This window comes from Oreochromis niloticus, linkage group LG16 (genome assembly GCF_001858045.2).
Source record: "Oreochromis niloticus isolate F11D_XX linkage group LG16, O_niloticus_UMD_NMBU, whole genome shotgun sequence".
Taxonomy (NCBI): Eukaryota; Metazoa; Chordata; class Actinopteri; order Cichliformes; family Cichlidae; genus Oreochromis; species Oreochromis niloticus.
In genome coordinates this window covers 7,114,106-7,131,977 of record NC_031987.2, presented here as the reverse complement: position 1 = coordinate 7,131,977, position 17,872 = coordinate 7,114,106, and the positions used below count along the sequence as shown (strand labels likewise).

Genomic DNA, 17,872 nt, shown 5'->3' with positions numbered 1-17,872 from the left:
ATAAATACACCATCAAATGCAGAGATTTAAAAGATATTTTTTAATAGTGCACTGAAGTATGAAAACAAGAGTTGCAAAATAAGACTATTCAAGAGCTTAGGTTGGTATAAGGAAGGTTAGCCTTCATTTAGGTTGTATAACATCCTTAGCATCAAAGACACCTTAAAGACAGAAAATGCTCAGACAGTAAAGACAAAACAAAGAACCTGAGAAAGAAAATCAGCACATCCATGACTCCACGAGCACCATAATAAAAGACAGAAATAATCAACGCTTTTCAGGAACCATCAACTCTCAGTGTTCAAACCTGAAGTCGTGGCTGAAAGGTGGGACTGACTGATTGGCAAAAGACACAGAAAGTGCAATAATTTTTCTGTCACTTAAAGTGCTCAACTCGTTAATTCACCCTCACAGAACGGCTATTACCTCCTCCACTCGAAACGCTCAGTCAAAGCCGAGTGCAGGAAAAAAAACACCATGAAGATGCACATATTTAAAAGGATGAGGGGAACAACATCAGCAGCTCACCTCCATCTGTATTGCTGACATGACCAACACTGAGGCTGATGACAGAACAACAAGGCTTCTTCTCGTCACATAAAATCACAAGCACAGTAAATATTTCTTCTTTACTTAAGACGTAAAATAAAATCACACACAGTCCAGTTCAGGCGGTGAAATCTCAGCGAGTTTTGGCTGCAGAGCGAAAGCTTCCTGTGGCGGCAGTCGTTCCAGAAGACACGGATATAAAATATGAATCTTTAGTGGTCATTTGAAGGTCAAAAATAAAACTGTTCCATGTTCATGTTTCACTGTGTACACTATTTACAAACCTTTTTAACAAAGGAAACTGCAGACGACTGTTTTTATTGCACGAAGGCGATCATAAAGTTCGGCGACTCCAGTCTGGTTTGATTTCGGTTGATCTCCCCTTCAAGGTCATTTCCTCAGGAAACACTGGACTTCTTTTAACACAGCTAAAATCCAACTCTGACTGCATACTTTCACTTCTTTGTGTCCATTAGTGTGCCTGTGTGTTCCAGGGTGCCAAACCTGGACAGTAGGTGGCACTGCGAGAGAAGATTGTGCTCTGAAATAACCTGAGTGTCACTGTGAACACCTCCAGCTTCCCCCCCCAAAAAAAACTCCGACAGAAGAACTTGGAGCTGAAAAAAAAAAAGTAAAGACAAAAGTGCCAAATGCTGCAGTTCCTTCATTGTCCACTGGAGGCTTTCTCCAGCAGTGAGTGAGTCCTCATAGACTCCCATGCAGCAGAAATAAGCACGATTACAGCCTGCTACAAAAACAGTTTTGGTCACTATGTGACTGCTGAGATTTAAAATTGGGCTGTGGCAGCTCGACTGTCTGCCAAGCTTCACCTCAGGTCACTGGAGGCCCTGGACTCAACCTCCAAACCTTTCTTGTGCTGTTTGAGGCTTCTGGAGCATTTTTAATGCAGTTATCTCACTAATTATAAGGCTTTCTGAGAGTTGCAGTCTGTCCAAGAAGTTAATGCTTCAGTTTTGTTGAGTGAAGTTCTAGTATAACCAAGAAAGCTTTGGCTTTCAATTCCTCCAGTTTTTCCGCAGCGTGTTTCAGAAGACTCAGATAAGTTCCTGTTCTGTACTGCTCAAAGTCACGGCGAGCTTATGAGGAGGGAAGGAAGTCAGACACAAGAACAGGTTGAATTTAAAAATAAAAGACTCTGTAGAGGTTAAATGCTCCCAGTGTGACTTGAAGCCGTGCAAAGGACGGAAGAAAACCGTGTCATGGACACGTATCCGACAGATTCCTTGGTTAAGGCTTCAAAATGGGTGACATCACAGTGGCTACGTTGATGAATTCCTTGTGTGCAACCCTGTAGATGCAACTCCGTGCCCTACCTGGGACAATGTGATCTAACAACGCTGTAATTGTCCCAAAATCAGATGCAAACAATCAAAACAGGAGAAACTTCCAAGGAGTTGGGTTGCTGGAAGAGGTCCAGAGGTTCACTCAGAGACGACCTTAAAGGGGAGATGAGCTCAATCTAAACTTGACATGGGTTTTTACTTTTAGGAGCAGAACTTTTTTTTGAAGGCTTTCTATCCCGTTTGGAGCTCGTGTTCAGGATCCAGCACTGAGGAAACAGGACATGGTGCTGTCCTGTTCGGCTGTAGTGTTATCAGTCTAGTGTTTGAGAAGTGGGCACACAGAGGTCGCTCTGACTACCCGAGCTCCCCGGCTGGTTACCAGGAGCTCATCCGTGTCCAGCATTTCCAGTTCTGCCAGATTTCTGGTCATGAAAACAACTCAACAACACAAAGTTATGCGTCACAGGAACCGTTTGGAAATAATAACATAACGCCTTCTGTGTCCAATAGATTGTCATTTGTTAAGATCCTTCAGTAGACCAAAAGGAAGTCTTCTCCAATATTAATGGTTTAATTTGGCAAAATCACTGATAATTAAGTCCTGCACCTTGAGTGCCGTACCGTTTCTTTCTTTTAGACACAGAAAATAAGCGAAATGAGGAAATCTTTAGTCTGTAGTGTTGGATGGAAGTGTAACGATAAAAACAAGCTTCCAGAACTGAATCTGAACACTGTAGAAAATAAATAAGGTGTAATGGGAGGCACTGGGGTACGTTCAACGTCTCTGAAAGCTTCCCGATTGTCAGCTCAGCCAGATCCACGATGGCCGCTCTGCAAGAGAGAAGAAAAAACTTTATCAGAGACAAAAACTGTGTGCTTACAGAAACATAAACAAAAACTTTACATTTTCACCTCAAACTAATTTTCTTTTACCTGAATTTTTTTCAACAATCTGTAAACCTGCAGGCTGAACATTCTTCATATATTAATTTCCTATTTTAATAGGAAACACTTTCCCTGCCAGGCTTCAAGAAAACAAAACACAAGACAAAAAGAAGACGTTTTATACACAGCAGTGATCACACCACAGCCTGCTGAAGCAACACTGATTAAACACGCCTTGAAGGTCGTCACTTACAGGAGTTTACCTGAAATATCCCACCTGTACTGGACAGGTTGTAAGACCCCTTTAAATTTGTGGATAAACTCTGTGTCCTCTTATATTATTTTAATATTTTTCATATTTTTCCTTATTATCATACTTGCATTTAATAAATTATCCAAGCAATTAAAATATAAAACACTTTGCGCGTGTTGTTGGTGTTTCCTGAGAATACAAGAGTTTGTGGCACTACTAAACTGTTACATGATGAGCTGATACTTGATCTCTAATGAAATAGTCACCAGATAATAAACGCCGGTCTTACTGAGTCCTGTTAGAAACCGCATGCTGAGGTCAGATCCCCTCAGCTCTGCTGAAAAATCGAATCAAAGCTCCACTAAAGCAATGACCAGAGACAAGTGACTTCTGTCTAAAATATTTAGGCTTGTTCTGTCCTTCTTACTCACACTCTTGACGTCGGACAGATGTTCGAGGCAAATGGCTAACTCTGATGAGAATTATTGGCTTGTTTGGGGAACAAACCCGTCACAGGATTTTGCATTAAAGTGGAAGTTTTTTTTTAGGCTGCCAAGCTCAAAGCAAAGCATGGACATATTATAATGTGTTTTTGTGGATGAGACGTGAAGTGAAATGAGATCTATTCCTTATGTTTTTCTTTTCTTTTACTCCCTTTGCTTTTAAACTACACTGATGACAGAAAAAAAAAAAAAAAAAAAAATGTGGAAAACCGAAACAATGACCTAAAAGAGGCTAAAAACTCAACATGTTTCTATTTGGATTTCTCATTGTCGATTTTCACACTGCAGAGGAAATTTAGGTTAGAAGTAACTATGAAGGACCAAAAAGAACAATAATACACCAGGAAATCCTCCAAAAAATATCTTTATCAAAATCATTTATGACATAGATTACTACCATTTTAATTTTCCTCTGTATTTCTTTAACTTTATTTTAATTCCCCCATTTATGTAATTTCCAACTAATTAATTAATATACTGTACTAGGAATTCTTCTTCTAAAAAGAAATCCTACCTTCCAGTACTATTTTCAGATTATTGTTATACATTTCTGCCTTAGTTTGTTCCTAACTTTTATTGGCAATAATTAAAATAAAATACAAAAAGAACAAAACATGCAAATTATGTTTATTAATCTGTCACAACTGAATTGAATTTTAAATACAATATTAACACTGCTGGTGAATTATATTTTATGCTAATGCATTTTGTGGCAATACATAATTAATTAATAATAATTGTGGCAATAAGTATTTATTAAGAATTCTAAATGTTAAAAGAAATAAAGAAAATTAAATCCATGTTTTAATTAAATATAGGAAGAAAACACGAAATTAAATTAAAGAATGTTAAATAAATATAGAAGACAAACATAATTTTCAAAAACAATTATTTTTTTAATCAAATTATTTTAAGTGATTAATTAAAAACTTCTTTCAAACTTTTTTTTTTTTTTTTTTTGGCCACTTTAGGGGCAAAACAAAATAAAATTAGTTTACTTTAATTTAAAAAAGCAAATAAAGATGAATAAAATCTGGGGAAAAATAATAAAAATGTATACTACATGTACAAAATAGAAAATTAAATAGGAAACTGTATATTAAGAGGAAATGAAGACAAATGCTAATTTTCAAAATAAAAATTCCTGCATTTATTTGTAACATTTGCGCTGATTTTAATGGAATATTTATTTGGCTATTGCTGAATGAGCGAGTATTTAATTTGTTTTTGTTTATTCACATTTTAATTTGGACAGCTTTGGTCCTTAGTATCCTGCAGCACCACTCAGTCAGAGTACACAAACGACTACTTTTGATTTGTTATTCTTTCAGTCTAAGATTGAATCGAGCAGCCTTTCACAAACACAAACAGAGACGTAAACAGCGCACAAACCAAGGCCAGAAAAGGTCGACTGTGATTTACATTTTGACTGCCGGATCACGAGCAGAAGCTTCCTTCGCCGGGGGAGACGGTGTGGAGGGGAATAAGGCTTTCACACTGCTCGCTGTCATCTGGCAGCCTGCGGACGGAGAAAACAGGATGTCAATCATCATCACAGTCGTCATCCTGACAACCATCATTATTATTATAATCACCGCTAACCAAAAAGCAGAAGAGCACAGTGCAGAGAGGTTAGTCAGTGAAGTATGTACAGCTGATTACAGACTTAACTTAGCAAGACTGCAAGCCACAAATGGACTGCATTATCCAGAGTGTGTGTCAGAGTGAAGGTCAATCCATTTTTAATAGGTCACACACCACAGACGCACAACAACAACTCACTTTCTTTTTAAAAACTTAAAAGCTTTAACTTCTTAAAAACACCAGGCGTGTGATGACTCACTTCCTGCACAGGCTTCAGAGTACATTAGCTTTGCCTGCTCTCAGGTGTGTGCACAGCTACGACTTCCATCTGCCTTTTACAAACACACAAGCCATTAAGCAGCTTTTTGCAGCTGCATCACAAATGACACAGCCGCTACATTTGGAGCCTCACTGTACACAAATAAAAGTGGATAATACGGACAATTTGTGCCCATAAAGTCCAAAAACACTCATTTGTTTCAAATGATGTGCTCTATTTTTGTTTTGGTTTTTCCTTTCACTGATGTTCATTTGCTTAAATAAGAGTTTGAACAAACGTGTTATTGGAAAATTAAAATGCATTTGGCTCTAGTCAAAGTGTCATTACATTCATGTTTATTCATCCTAAAAAAATTGCTCAAATTTACTTTTCCCAATATTTCACCAGGCCGTAAGTTTTTTGTTTTATATATTTTTGTCATTCTTACAATCACCAAACAATTACCCTCACTGCCTAACGATTTATCAAGCATGTGGTTGCAATAACATGTCACATCTCAAAGCACCAAGATGACGATGGAGAAAAGGCTCCTGTCAAGCTGGGTGGGCGCATACATCTTTTATGTACAGTCTATGTTCCGGAGCCCACCTCATGAGAGGAGTTTTAGTTTTCTACACTTCCTGGCTTGGTTTTCCAGCCCCGGAGCATAACTCCTAATCCTAATTTAGCTGTTATTATCATATCTGAGATTACTGTCACAATCCATGAACCGCGTTGCTGCTGATAGGGACGGCTTTCAGGATCATTTCCTCTTGTCATGCACCGTAGCTCACCAATGGAGGCTTTAAAAGAAGAAAAACCCTCTGATGATAAATGTTTATAGTCTCGTACCTCTGAATGCGATGCTTCCTGCAGATGAAGGCGTAAACCCTCCTCAGCCCCACCAGCACTGGGTCCCAGTTGTTGTAGTGACATAAAAGTGTGGCGATGAAGAAGGAGAGGAAGACAGGGACCGCCCCGGCAAAAAACAACCACGAGAAACGCACCTGTCGACATACACACACGTATGAGGGGAAACTAATTTAACACAGTCCGTGCCATTAAAGGTGTGGTGTGGGGTGTTTTCCATGTATTAAACACCTTTTATGTTGTCATTAAAGGACCCTTATAAGACTGAATCACAAAGAGTTACTTAAAATAGATAAAAGTACTTTAAATAGACCCATTTAGAGTCATTTAGATACAATTTTGACAGTTTTCTTGCTGATTTCACACAAAACCAACAAAATTACGTCCAATTTTATCTCAAACTCTCACCTTCTGCATGCAAATGTCGGCCATAATGGAGAGTGGGATGGTGAGGCTCAATGCCAGAGTCCCAATTAGAGAAGATGTGAGGAAACAGCCCCTGAGGACACAAAGACTCGTCACTAAAATCACCACTTCTCTGAAAGCTATACATTATTCAAACGCAGCTCCTCGTGGCCTTTATGGTAGCGTGAACGTTGATTTGGTGTCAGTATTGTGACCTGGATAGAAAATGTAACCCAGCTCACCAGAGCCAGAGGAACTCTGACAGAACGGTGCCGATGAGGCCGTTTATGAGGATGTACGTCCACACGAGCTGGCTGGGGAGCTCAAAGGCCTCTAAGCCGGTGTAGTGGAGCAGGAGGAAGCCAGGCCACAGCAGCAGCAGGTTGAACAGACCAACAAACCCTGAGAGATGCACAGCACACCCCAATTTAGACAACTTCATGGAGTGAGACTGCACAGGTGCCCGCTAAGCCTTTAAAACAAACACTTCTCCTACCAAAGAACATTGGGATGTCGAGCTTATCCTCCCGATCCACTCGCCGCTTGATCATTACGATATAGACGGCGTATAGCATCGCCCCAGCCAGCGACCACAGGGAACCTTCATAGAAATATAAATCATTACATTAGATGTGGGGTTTTTTGTAGTACACCAACGGACTAGGGACAAAGTGATGCCTGTACGAGGCCTCTGTGATAAAGAAAAAGTTGGAAATCACTGACCGATGACTCCTTTCCCATCTGGGATGTCCATGCTGGAGAGACTCACGAGGGCAACGCCTCCCATGCTAAACAAGAGAGGCACTGAATTAATCTCACAAATAAAAACGAACATGTTAAAAATAGAAAACACAGAGAGAGAAAGTATAACACAGCTATAATGCTCAGATTTTCTGAAAAACAAAACTGCAGAATGAAATTAATAATGTGATGATTTTCTTAATCAGGTGCAGCACAGGGTTTAATCAGCAGTAGGACCAAACAGTCAGTCTCTCTGAAGGAAAACAATCTGCCTCTAACCGAGCGGAAACAAAGATGGCTGAAAAATCAAAAACAACGGAGAAAAAATCCAAACACTGTGAAATAAAACCAGTGAATCTGATACCACAGCCAGTGAAGAGCATGAAAAATCTGCTATTTTCAACAACGTCCCATTATTATTATCGAGTATTGTGCAAAAGTCTTGAACCACCCTTCATTTTTTATTTTACTTCCAAGAAGCCAGATGGTCTTCAGCTGCAGTTCTCCAGCTGTCTGAGGGTCTTTCAAAGCATTTCCTTGGACATTGACTGCCTTTTTGCTCACATTCATTCCAGTTCTTGTACCTGACCATTCTATGTCTAATCAATGTCTATTAACCTGTTTTAGGTCAAACCTTTAGGTCAAATTAACGCAACTCTTGAACCAGTTGCGCACTCAAAAATTCCAACAGTCTCTGAAAGCGTCATTTCTCTGCTTTTTCAGTGATATATTAGGGTAATTATGGTAATCCCACGCAGGGCACCTGTGATCCAAATCACGGCAAATAACAGTAAAAAGCAAAAACAATTAAAAAAAAAAAACTACTGTAAAAATATCTGTTTTCTGTAGAGCTCAATCACACTCACACACTTTCTCAACCAGCCGCCATCTTTGAAGGTTCAGATTTTACGGTAGTTACAGATCTTGGAAGAAAAACATCGCAAAACGCCTCTCTGACGTCAGAGATAGTTTAGGCTTCAGAGGGTTAAAAGTTCCACAAAAGAATACTAAATAACATATACCAAGTTCTTGTTCAATCTGCCGGCTTATTTGTCAGTGGTGCTAAACTAGCATCCTCTGAATGAAGTTGTGTGTTGAGCAGGTTGTTCAATGCTAGAAATAAAAAATCAGAACTTTTTGGATAAATAAATGCAGTCTGAATGTGTTTTTTTTTTTTTAAAAAAAAAAATCAGCTCGGACTGCAGTTTTTTTATTAGAAAGTGAAAACGAGTGAAGATTAATTTTTAAATATTAAACATTATTTATTTGAGGTTTTCATTTATATGAATTTAATTTCTGTAAACCAGTAACTGTTGAGCTGAAAATGACCCCAGAGATTTCTGATCTGGTATTCTGCTTCAGCCTAATGCAGTGAAAAACAAACGAATGAGGCTTAAAGACAGTCTTTGGGGGGGGGGGGGACTTATTCATTTAACTTCAGAGGCCAAACTTTAAAAAATAAAATGAAAAAATAATTTGAAGCAGAGCTTGAGGATTTCCATGACTATGATGGAACCAGTAGAGCTGGATGGAAAAGGTGCAGCCGGAAGACCAGAATATGAAATCTATGTGTTTTGGTTTGTGCAAAACACAAACAAGCTAAGAAAAAAAGAGCTACATCTCCTCCAGCAGAGATGACAGCTTATGACTTTTATTTGTTTTGAATCAGCTGCTTAGGAATATGAAGTTAACAATACTCAATAAGAAAGGAGCTGGATTTATGATCTGAAATACTCCTGAATAAACTAGACCCAGTGGTGTCAAACATATGGTCTGAGGGCCACAAACAGCCCGCCAAATGTAACTGTATTTTTATCAGTTTTACAGCCTTTTGACTGACAAAGTAAGTTTGTAATCGATTAAAGGACAGAAACTGAGGTGTTTTTTATTAAATAAGAGGTCCTCCATAAATTTCTAAATAAATTTTTATTTCTGTGAATTAAAGGGTAAAGAAATGCGGGTAGTGAGCTGTGAGGACTTTTTCTGTAACGTTATTCATTAATTTCTTTATGTTTAAGCCCAAAAAGCCACAGTGGCAGCCAGCATTTCTTTCCAGTGAATAAAGAGGAGACCCTTTTGTATGCTGTATCCTGTTCTGAGCAACCACCTGCCCCACATGGAGGTATCAGCCTTTAAAATGTACCCAAAAAAGCCATAACCCTTTGAAATTCCACTTTCTGAATTTTTTTTCCAGTGAATATATCAGATTTCCAAATTCCAAGTTATTTCCAAAAATTTTTAAAAGTCAGCTGACTCTGAGGGAGTCTGGTGGGAAGTGTTCTTGGATTTCACTCCCACAATGCTTTTTTCACACCCTCCGCGTGATCTGACTTTACCTCAGAGCCACGGCTAAGAGCTTGGAAAGGGTGAAGCGGTCGCTGCTGTTGCTGGGAAATATGGCCGCCAAAATGAGTGTAAACAGACCTGAAGAGGAAAAGGAGACATTCAGAAACGATTTAATGCAATAATGCATCATCTTTGGGATGGTAGTCTTAGCTTCACATGCTGTAATGTACACAGAGAGAGGGATGGACGTACCTGAGGTGGAAGATAAAATGTTGACGATTGCGACCTGTGTGTCGGACAGAGCTTCCTGGTAGGACAGGTTAGCCAGGAACCACTGCGAGACAAACAAAAACCACGATGAGGCCTGTGATAAAACACCGTTTAATTTGCCTCATAAATCCAGCTCTGACAGAGAGTCGGGAGCGCCAACTCCTCTCACTGCTGCTCACCACAAAGCAGAAGAAGAAGCTGATTTTGGCCACATCAGTGATGGTCAGCTTGCCCACGGTGCGCAGCATGGCCTCGTGGTCCTTGGCAGCGGGGTAGGACATGCGCGACAGCTTGGCCTCCAGGGCCTGAGTGGAGGGCAGCTGACGCACCTCCATGATGTTACTGAAACGCACCCGCTGCTTTTTGGATGCTGGGAATAAAGAGACAACCGTGACTTAAAAGGCTTTAATGTTTACTGCTGGACACACCTAGTTAGGCTCTAATGTACAAGCTGCCTCCACCAAAAGCAGTTACTCTATTGGTGCAGCAATCAGTATAACACTGCGTCTTCTCCACACTTTGACCCTACGATCTATCTGCTGTAGGCAGAATCTGGACTCATCACTGAACATGTTCAGGTTCTAATGCACATATTACAGACATCACTGCAAATGGGCTTAATCGTGAAGGGCAATCCTGGCTGCCTTATGAGACCAGAGCCTGGCTGTGTGCAGTCTGATCTGAATTGTCTGAGTAGAGAGTCATCGGCCATAACGTCCTGAGACCTTGACTGCAAATGTGTAGAAGACTGCCTTTGGTTCCTACGTGCTGACAGATTGAGGAAACGGTCTTCTTGTGTTGTCTGACTGGAACGCCAACTTTGCAACCCATCTCTCTCAAGTTGGAGAAGATACTGGTGCTCACTCCAAATAATGCTGCAGCTTGGTTTTGTGGAAAACCAGCATGAAGTTGTCCTATGGCATTAGCCATGTCCAGATCAGTAAAAGGTTCTGCTAATCAGGAGCCAATCAGGCAGCTGTGGAGTACCAGTAGCTTTAAAAAAGTGACTGGCAGAATAAGCCGTTTGGTATTGGCAGAGAAAACTTGTTTTTTTTTTCACGGGCACAACCCACATACTTAACTCTGCTGCTCAATCCACAAATGCTTTTTCCTTACAAATGTGGCAGAGAAATAAACAGGCTTTCCAACACTATGAGATTCATTACCAAGAAACATTGTTACAAGAAAGAAAGAAACAAACATCCTTACTTTTTATGCTAATTTTATGTGTGAGGTTTTTTCTTTTCAGTTTAAAGTTTGACATGATTTGTCTCATTCAATGTGTAACATGGTGTTTGAGTTTATTTCCAAAACAATCCCGTCAACTTTTTGGCATTTAATCATTCGAGGTTCATTAATATTTATTTTTAATCACCCTGGATTCCCTCTGGATTCTTCAAAATTATCTCCTCACACGTCGCTCTGAGCGCTTCCCAGAATGTTTTAATTTAATAAAAAACATCACTTCCAGCTTCAGGTGCCACAAACATAAACACAGGAAACGAAATCTCAGCAGAAACACTAAAAGAAAACATCACAGTTTACCTTTTCACAGCTTCCCATCACAGCAGTTAAGACACATGATTACTTTGTATGCTCGTCTTCATTCGTTTGTGAAGGCGAGCATAAAAAAATCATTATGTTTCTTAACTGCTCTATCAAACAGACAATTTGAGCATAATTTTGTTTTGTTAGTCACTGAAAGCGAAGGTCTGAGGGACACAACGTTTTCTTATATTTGCACAGCTCAGCACTGCCCTCTGTTGGTCAGAAGTTTTAATTCCTAATCAGTCACGTCTGGGTCAAAGCTTCAGAAGCAGGGATGCATTTTTAATGAATGACAAACATCAGTACTCACAGGATTCACAGTCTCCCATTAAACAACTCGAGTGCTCGGTGGGGACGTCCTGGAACTTCACAGGTACGTACAGAGGCTCACTCTGCAAAGGTGTGACAGAAAGCCAGCTTAGGTACAGGTGCAGGAAGATTTACTTGTGTGCAGTACGTCTGGAGTAATTAAACTACGTACCAGACAGTTGTTCACAGTGGAGTCAGTGGTGCAGGGTGTGAAGTAGGCTTCGGCATCAGCAAACTGCAGAAAGGTGCAAATCAAACATCAAAGCCAGAAGCAGAAGATGTCAGACTGATCTTCAGCTTCACAACAGAAAATTATATAATTCTATAAACTGTAGTTAATTATCGTCATTTTTGTTCATGAACACAAAGAATGACAAACAAAAATGGAGACAAAGTTAGAGAAGAGAGCATTTGGCAGGTTTGCAGAGGACAGTGGATATAATGGACAAAAGAGTTGAAACGAGGACGACCACAGAGAAGATTCATGGATGTGATGGAGGAGGACATGCAGAGGGTTGGTGTGTCAGAGGAGGATCTGAGGGATAGAGTGAAATGGAGGCTGAAGGTTTACTGTGATGAGCCCACAAGGGAGCAGACGCCGCCCTCCTCAGGGGGTCTGCCTGTATTTTCTGATCTTTTCCTTTGTGAAATACTAAACTTTTTGTGCTGCTTTCTGAGGTAAACATGAAAGAAAAATACTGGCGATCACCAATGCAACGCCTCAGCTTCCCAGTAGATGCATGAATGGTATGTTTAAAAATCCTAGCTGAATTCCTTCTCGAGTTATCCCACTCACAAGATTTTCAGAAAAACTGACCTCTGACCCTGACGTTGAGGTTGAAGTCACTGAGAATTGTCTGAGATTTGTAGTAGAAGCACCTGTGGTATCAATTTTTAACTCCTACGTCACCTCCTTCTTGAGTTATCGCATCAACAAACTGGGGTGTCTCCCTGGAAGAGGTTAAAGCTCTTATATAAAGACTTGTGTTGATGTTCCTAAGCCTTTATTTTGTCTCCCGTCTGTCTGCGTTGTCTGACACAGTCATATGAGCTTTCCAAGCAGGTCTCCCTTTACAGAGAGATTTAAATCTAAAATGGTTTCCTGTTCAAATAAAGTTAAAAATAAGTACAATTCTGTTTTTTTTAAAATCCCTACTCCACAAACATACAGGGGGAACTGACCCCCTGAACAAACATGTTCAAAGGGTCAGTTCCCCCTGAGCAGTATGTTTGCCTCACTGACTCGTGTTACGATGAAGAGCAGCGAGCACAGCAACATTTACACTGATGAGAGTTTTAAGAAGAAAAGAGCTCGACAGACACCTGTCACCATTAGAAAAGTAAAAGCATGAAAAACAGCCCTTAAATGTGCGCTGAAAGTGTCCACTTACAAAGGCGGAGCGGCGGCGTTTCAGGGTGCCCGTGCACTGCTGCCTCCATGGCCGCCACAGCAGGAAACCCAGCAGGTACAGCACAAACATGGATGTCTTGGCAAAGGTGCTGAAGAAGGGCTTGTTGTAGTCCTGTCGCTTGAAAATGTACTGCAGGAGGAGTTGTTTCAAAAACTTCATTTCAAAGGTTGAAACTCACAGTTTAAATATATTTAACTGCAGTTTTTCCTTATGAGATGTGAAGGAAGAGCATCACGATCAGGTAAAGTTAGTCCAGCACTATCTGCTGTATCTGCGCTTCGTTTTAAAGTGGGCCTATTCTGCTTTATCTTTTTCTGCTTTCTGTGGTGGATGGGTCACATTAAACATGGTCACCGTTTTATTAAGCCTTTTCAGTGTTTGGCTCCAACATCACAAGCGTGGAGATCAGACTTACCGAGGTCAGCTCGGAGGAGGCAACCCAGATGACATCCACCAGCAGGAGTATCACCACCCCCAGAGCCATCCGTCTCCGCTGGGCTGCAGAGCTACCCTGAGAGCTCATCCGGTTCATGATGAACACCCACTCCATCGGGACGGTGAGAGGGGAAATTCAGAAACTGCCTCGCTGATGACGACATCAGAAGACAGGCAGTGAGCTCCGAGGTTGACCAACTATATACTTCCCAACTATTTACCTTAGTTTTTTTTCGGCTTCAAAGCTGATGAACCTGTTCTAAACCCGTTTTAAAAGCTGCTATTCAACATTTTAATCACTAAAAACATCTAAAAAGTTATGAAACCACACCAAGAAATACTTCACTCTATCAACCAAAACCTGAATTTTGAACATGGCTAATCTAGTGTGGAGGTTTTTAATCTGGAAGTGGAAGTTAGACAGACAATGCAAGACATAAATAAACCTTCAGAAAACTTTCGTCCAAACAATAAGTGTGTTAGTGTCTGTAAGTTTGCCTGCAGTCAAATGTTTAAAGGAGTAATGTTATATTTTTACCACTTCAACACCCACCTGGTCGCCGCCAATACGTAAACTGAATTTTAGCCAGTCTCTTTGAAGGTCAGCTCAGATTCTTTGTTTCAGCCAGTTTAAGTTGAGACTCGCAGTTAAACACCTGCAAAAAAAATAAAAAATAAAAAAAAATTAAAAAAAATTAGAAGCCAGGAGAGTTACTCTACTGTGCTGTTTTTTAAAAGTATATCTACACCGAATGACAAATTAAAGGAAAAACAACAAATGTCCATGAGTACACATTTAACTCTATCCCCTATATTTGATGACCTCTGTTCCCTTAATGATGAGTTTGACAAGTGAGTGTATTTAAATAAAGACGAGGTTTGACGACCATCAGAATAGTTTGTGTAGCTGCACAGGCAGAGACCAGCCTCACTAACTTTTGATTCAAACCCAGTTATTTTGTTCTGTAAGCAAGTCTGAAATATGACACAAACCAATCAGTTCAGAAAAGAGCTTTAAGGGTTGCTTCTAGTCAACTTTCAAAGGGTAAAGAGTTAAACGCTGCACAGAGAGCAGACCATGGATCTGTGTGAAGAAAAGGAAAATATAAACCTGAGGCTACAGTCCCACGCACTCTGACACAAATCCTCTTCCTGATGAGGATGTGAGCGTTGCGTTAACCAGCCCAAAGAACACCTCACAGAAAAATGCTGCGGTGGAAATAAAGGCTGCAGATCTGAATGCTCATCGCTGCCTCTGTTAACTCCAGAACACTGAGCTTTGGGTGTTTGTGAGGGGTCTGCAGACACTGAGCTTTAACAATTCACTACTGTCTTTGTGCTAACATGCAGTCATCTTACTTTACAGTAATCATGTCAAAATTAAAATGCTTAACTTTTTTCTAATTTAAAGACTTTGTGAAATATCATTATTCTTAGTTTATATTATTTACTTATTGTTCCATATGTGGGTTACTGAGTGGTGGTGTGGGGAAACAAATCATACGACAGACAAATACCAGCCGACTACCCACTTTTAAAATGAGGGATAACAAATACAAATTAAGAGAAAATTAAATTTTTGAAAAATATGAAATGTTGCGGTGTATCCGTTAAACTTTGGAGTTAAACTGTGGAAGTGTTGTCCAGCAGACTGTAACTTAAATACTTAGAGTTCACCTGCAGCTGTATGTGACATGAAAGCTTTACTTTCATGCTTTACTTTTCAAGCTTTACTTTTCATTACTTCTTTGATTGTTTTTGTTGTTGCTGTGAGTGTGTTTTAGTCTGAGGTTAGAGATGTAGTTGATCTAAGTTTACTTATTTGTTGTCTCTGAAACTCTCTTTTTAACCTACCACGTAACCCGAGGTGCACCTTCTTAGAAACGCAACTACACATCAGGTCAATGCAGTACACAACTACTGTGATCGGCCTGTCCAGAGCCATTGATTACTCTTGTGCATTTCCAGCCACTTAACAATCATTGTCTCAATATAAAGACTAATAATCATAGTATCAATATAAGGACTCGCAAATCTCAGCAAATTCCTGGAGGGAGACTGCTCAATCTACTGGAAGATATCAGGGAATGTTCAAAGAGTTGGAAAAACTTGAAGGACATATATTTAGCCTGAAGAAAAAAAAAAAGAAAAAAAAAAAACCTGTCCACAACAAAGAGCTGGACCCAGAAAAGAAAAAGATCCCAGCATTTTGTTTGTTCCTATCGACCAGCAGGACATGTACAACACCAGGACACGACCACATGGTAATTAACACGTAATCCACTGGTACAAGCACAAATGCCGACAATGACGTTGGCCAATTACACAGGTTACATCATAGGTGCTACAAACACTCCCTGCAGATATCTAACTCAAGCCTTACTAGCAACACTTTTTCTGATCTAACTACTAATTTTGACCTCAGAGTTATTTTCTTTCACATATTCTATTCTTTTTACTGAGCAACTCTACTTTGATTAACCTGAAGTGATCAAATTGAAGGAAACTTGACTTAAGTTTCTGAAGACACTTTAAGTCTCATCTGAGAGGCAACTTAAGTTCAGAGAGCTGAGAGGAAGGCCTGTGTATTTACCCACTAGAGGGGCTGTCACCTTGGAGGACGTTGTTGACCCATCCTGACTTTATGAGACTCATTAGGTCACACTGGACAAGTTGTGAATGAAGAATCTCTTGCTTTAAAGGTAGCTGGTGGACAGGCCACCAACGCTACTTTGTGATGGTCTCCTTTACTGAACAGATAGATTTAAGATTACTGAGAACCTACACAGACTTTGTTTAATATTCTACCTGTTGTTGTCCACCATATGTGAATTTCACCACATATAGGATCAATAAAATCCACCCTGTGTTGAAACGAGGCGAACCATATGTTATAACAGAACTTTTTACTGCCATCGAAACACCAAACGGAGGGATAGATTTCGGTAAAATGGTGCTCGTGGCTCCATTTTCAGATAGTAGGAGACTATTTGTAAATACAATTTGTTCTGCTTGGTTTTAAACTGTCAAAAGGCATGTCCCGAACTTAAAAAACACACTTCAGAAAACTTTTAAACGACTACTAATGAAAGACATGCGTACACCTTCACTTACCCGAGCTTTAAATCCAACTATCTTCCAGCTAGCTACGCGCAGTACATCCAGAGAGCGTTGCAGTAACTCTTTAAGGTACGAACAGGTAAGCTGCTGAAAACACGACCTCCTCAAAGCTAGGCACTCACGGCTTTTAAGCTAGCTAATTTATTACCTGTTAAATTCTGACAGTCTGGAGGTCGACAGGTGTCCCGACGCTTTACTTTATAACTTATCGTGACATCTACTCCAGTTCATTGCCCACAGCTCAGGCTGAAGTCCACTTACTCAGTGTACCGCCGTCGCAGGTGTGCTGCGTTTAGCTGCTTGTTTACCTATTAGCATTCTAAGCGCTAACTGGCTTGATTGAAAAATGAAAAAGAAACAATAGTAAAATAAGATATTTTTACCCGAATGTGAGAGTGCGTCATTTAGTTTGCGCCATTATTTAAGCATCATCCCATACGCTCCGGAAATCCTGACAAAAATCACAGTTTTTAGCGATAAAAGTGTCACCAGCCCAGCGGTTGTAAACATTAGCTCAGCCTCCTGTCAGGTGACATCACTTACAGTGCAAGGCATTCTGGGGTATGAAGTCTTAAGGGGGAAAATGTTTGTTTTTTCATTTATAAACTCATACATTTTCTTGGTGTTTTCACCTTTGAAAATGACTTTTTGGAAATTAAATTGAGCAAATTAATTCAATTTTACCTCAGGCTGTGGAGAACACATCATTTACAAACACAAATAAAGAATAGGAGCTTCAAAGACGTTTTGCTCATTTTCTTTGATTTTATATGGGTCAGTAATGTTTTAGTATTATCTGAAGTCTATTGAGTGATTCCCTTACAGTTTGTAATTTTTATCCATAAAAAGTAATTTGCTTTGTACTTTAATTTCATTATACTTTTGCTTTTATCACAATATTGTTACTAGTTAATATTTTAAAAGCAATATTTTAATTAGTTTTTAGCTGATTTGGACTACAAAGCTCTGGTGGTGCTCCGTAGTCTCTGCTGCTCAGCCACAGGTTACAAACGCGAGAAACCATTTGTGTCATTGCACTATACAAATACAATCATTATACATACTTCTTACTAATTTATACATACAGCTATATTATACTTAATATTGTCTTATTTATATTGAATTACGTTGTAAATATT

General features: G+C 39.7%; 1 protein-coding gene across 4 annotated transcripts; it reads right to left on the bottom strand.

Annotated features, from left to right (window-relative positions):
• Positions 1 to 25: 25 nt before the first annotated feature.
• Positions 26 to 17,282, bottom strand: LOC100707948 (solute carrier family 35 member F5). Of its 4 annotated transcripts, XM_019353006.2 has the most exons (17): positions 16,882 to 17,080; positions 16,728 to 16,795; positions 14,167 to 14,269; positions 13,594 to 13,764; positions 13,158 to 13,307; positions 11,939 to 12,001; positions 11,768 to 11,849; positions 10,089 to 10,279; positions 9,892 to 9,973; positions 9,690 to 9,777; positions 7,336 to 7,400; positions 7,109 to 7,213; positions 6,855 to 7,014; positions 6,616 to 6,706; positions 6,190 to 6,344; positions 4,917 to 5,013; positions 26 to 2,684 (listed from the first exon to the last, which is right to left on the bottom strand). In XM_019353006.2, exons 4-16 carry the CDS (start codon positions 13,726 to 13,728, stop codon positions 4,932 to 4,934), a joined length of 1,449 nt encoding a protein of 482 aa, XP_019208551.1. In that variant the 5' UTR covers positions 13,729 to 13,764; positions 14,167 to 14,269; positions 16,728 to 16,795; positions 16,882 to 17,080; the 3' UTR covers positions 26 to 2,684; positions 4,917 to 4,931. The 4 variants fall into 4 exon arrangements, with proteins under 4 accessions (XP_019208551.1, XP_005463396.1, XP_005463397.1 ...); XM_005463339.4 differs by lacking the exons at positions 16,728 to 16,795; positions 16,882 to 17,080 and adding an exon at positions 17,117 to 17,282; XM_005463340.4 differs by having other exon boundaries at positions 16,728 to 17,080.
• Between the last annotated feature and the right edge of the window lie 590 nt (positions 17,283 to 17,872).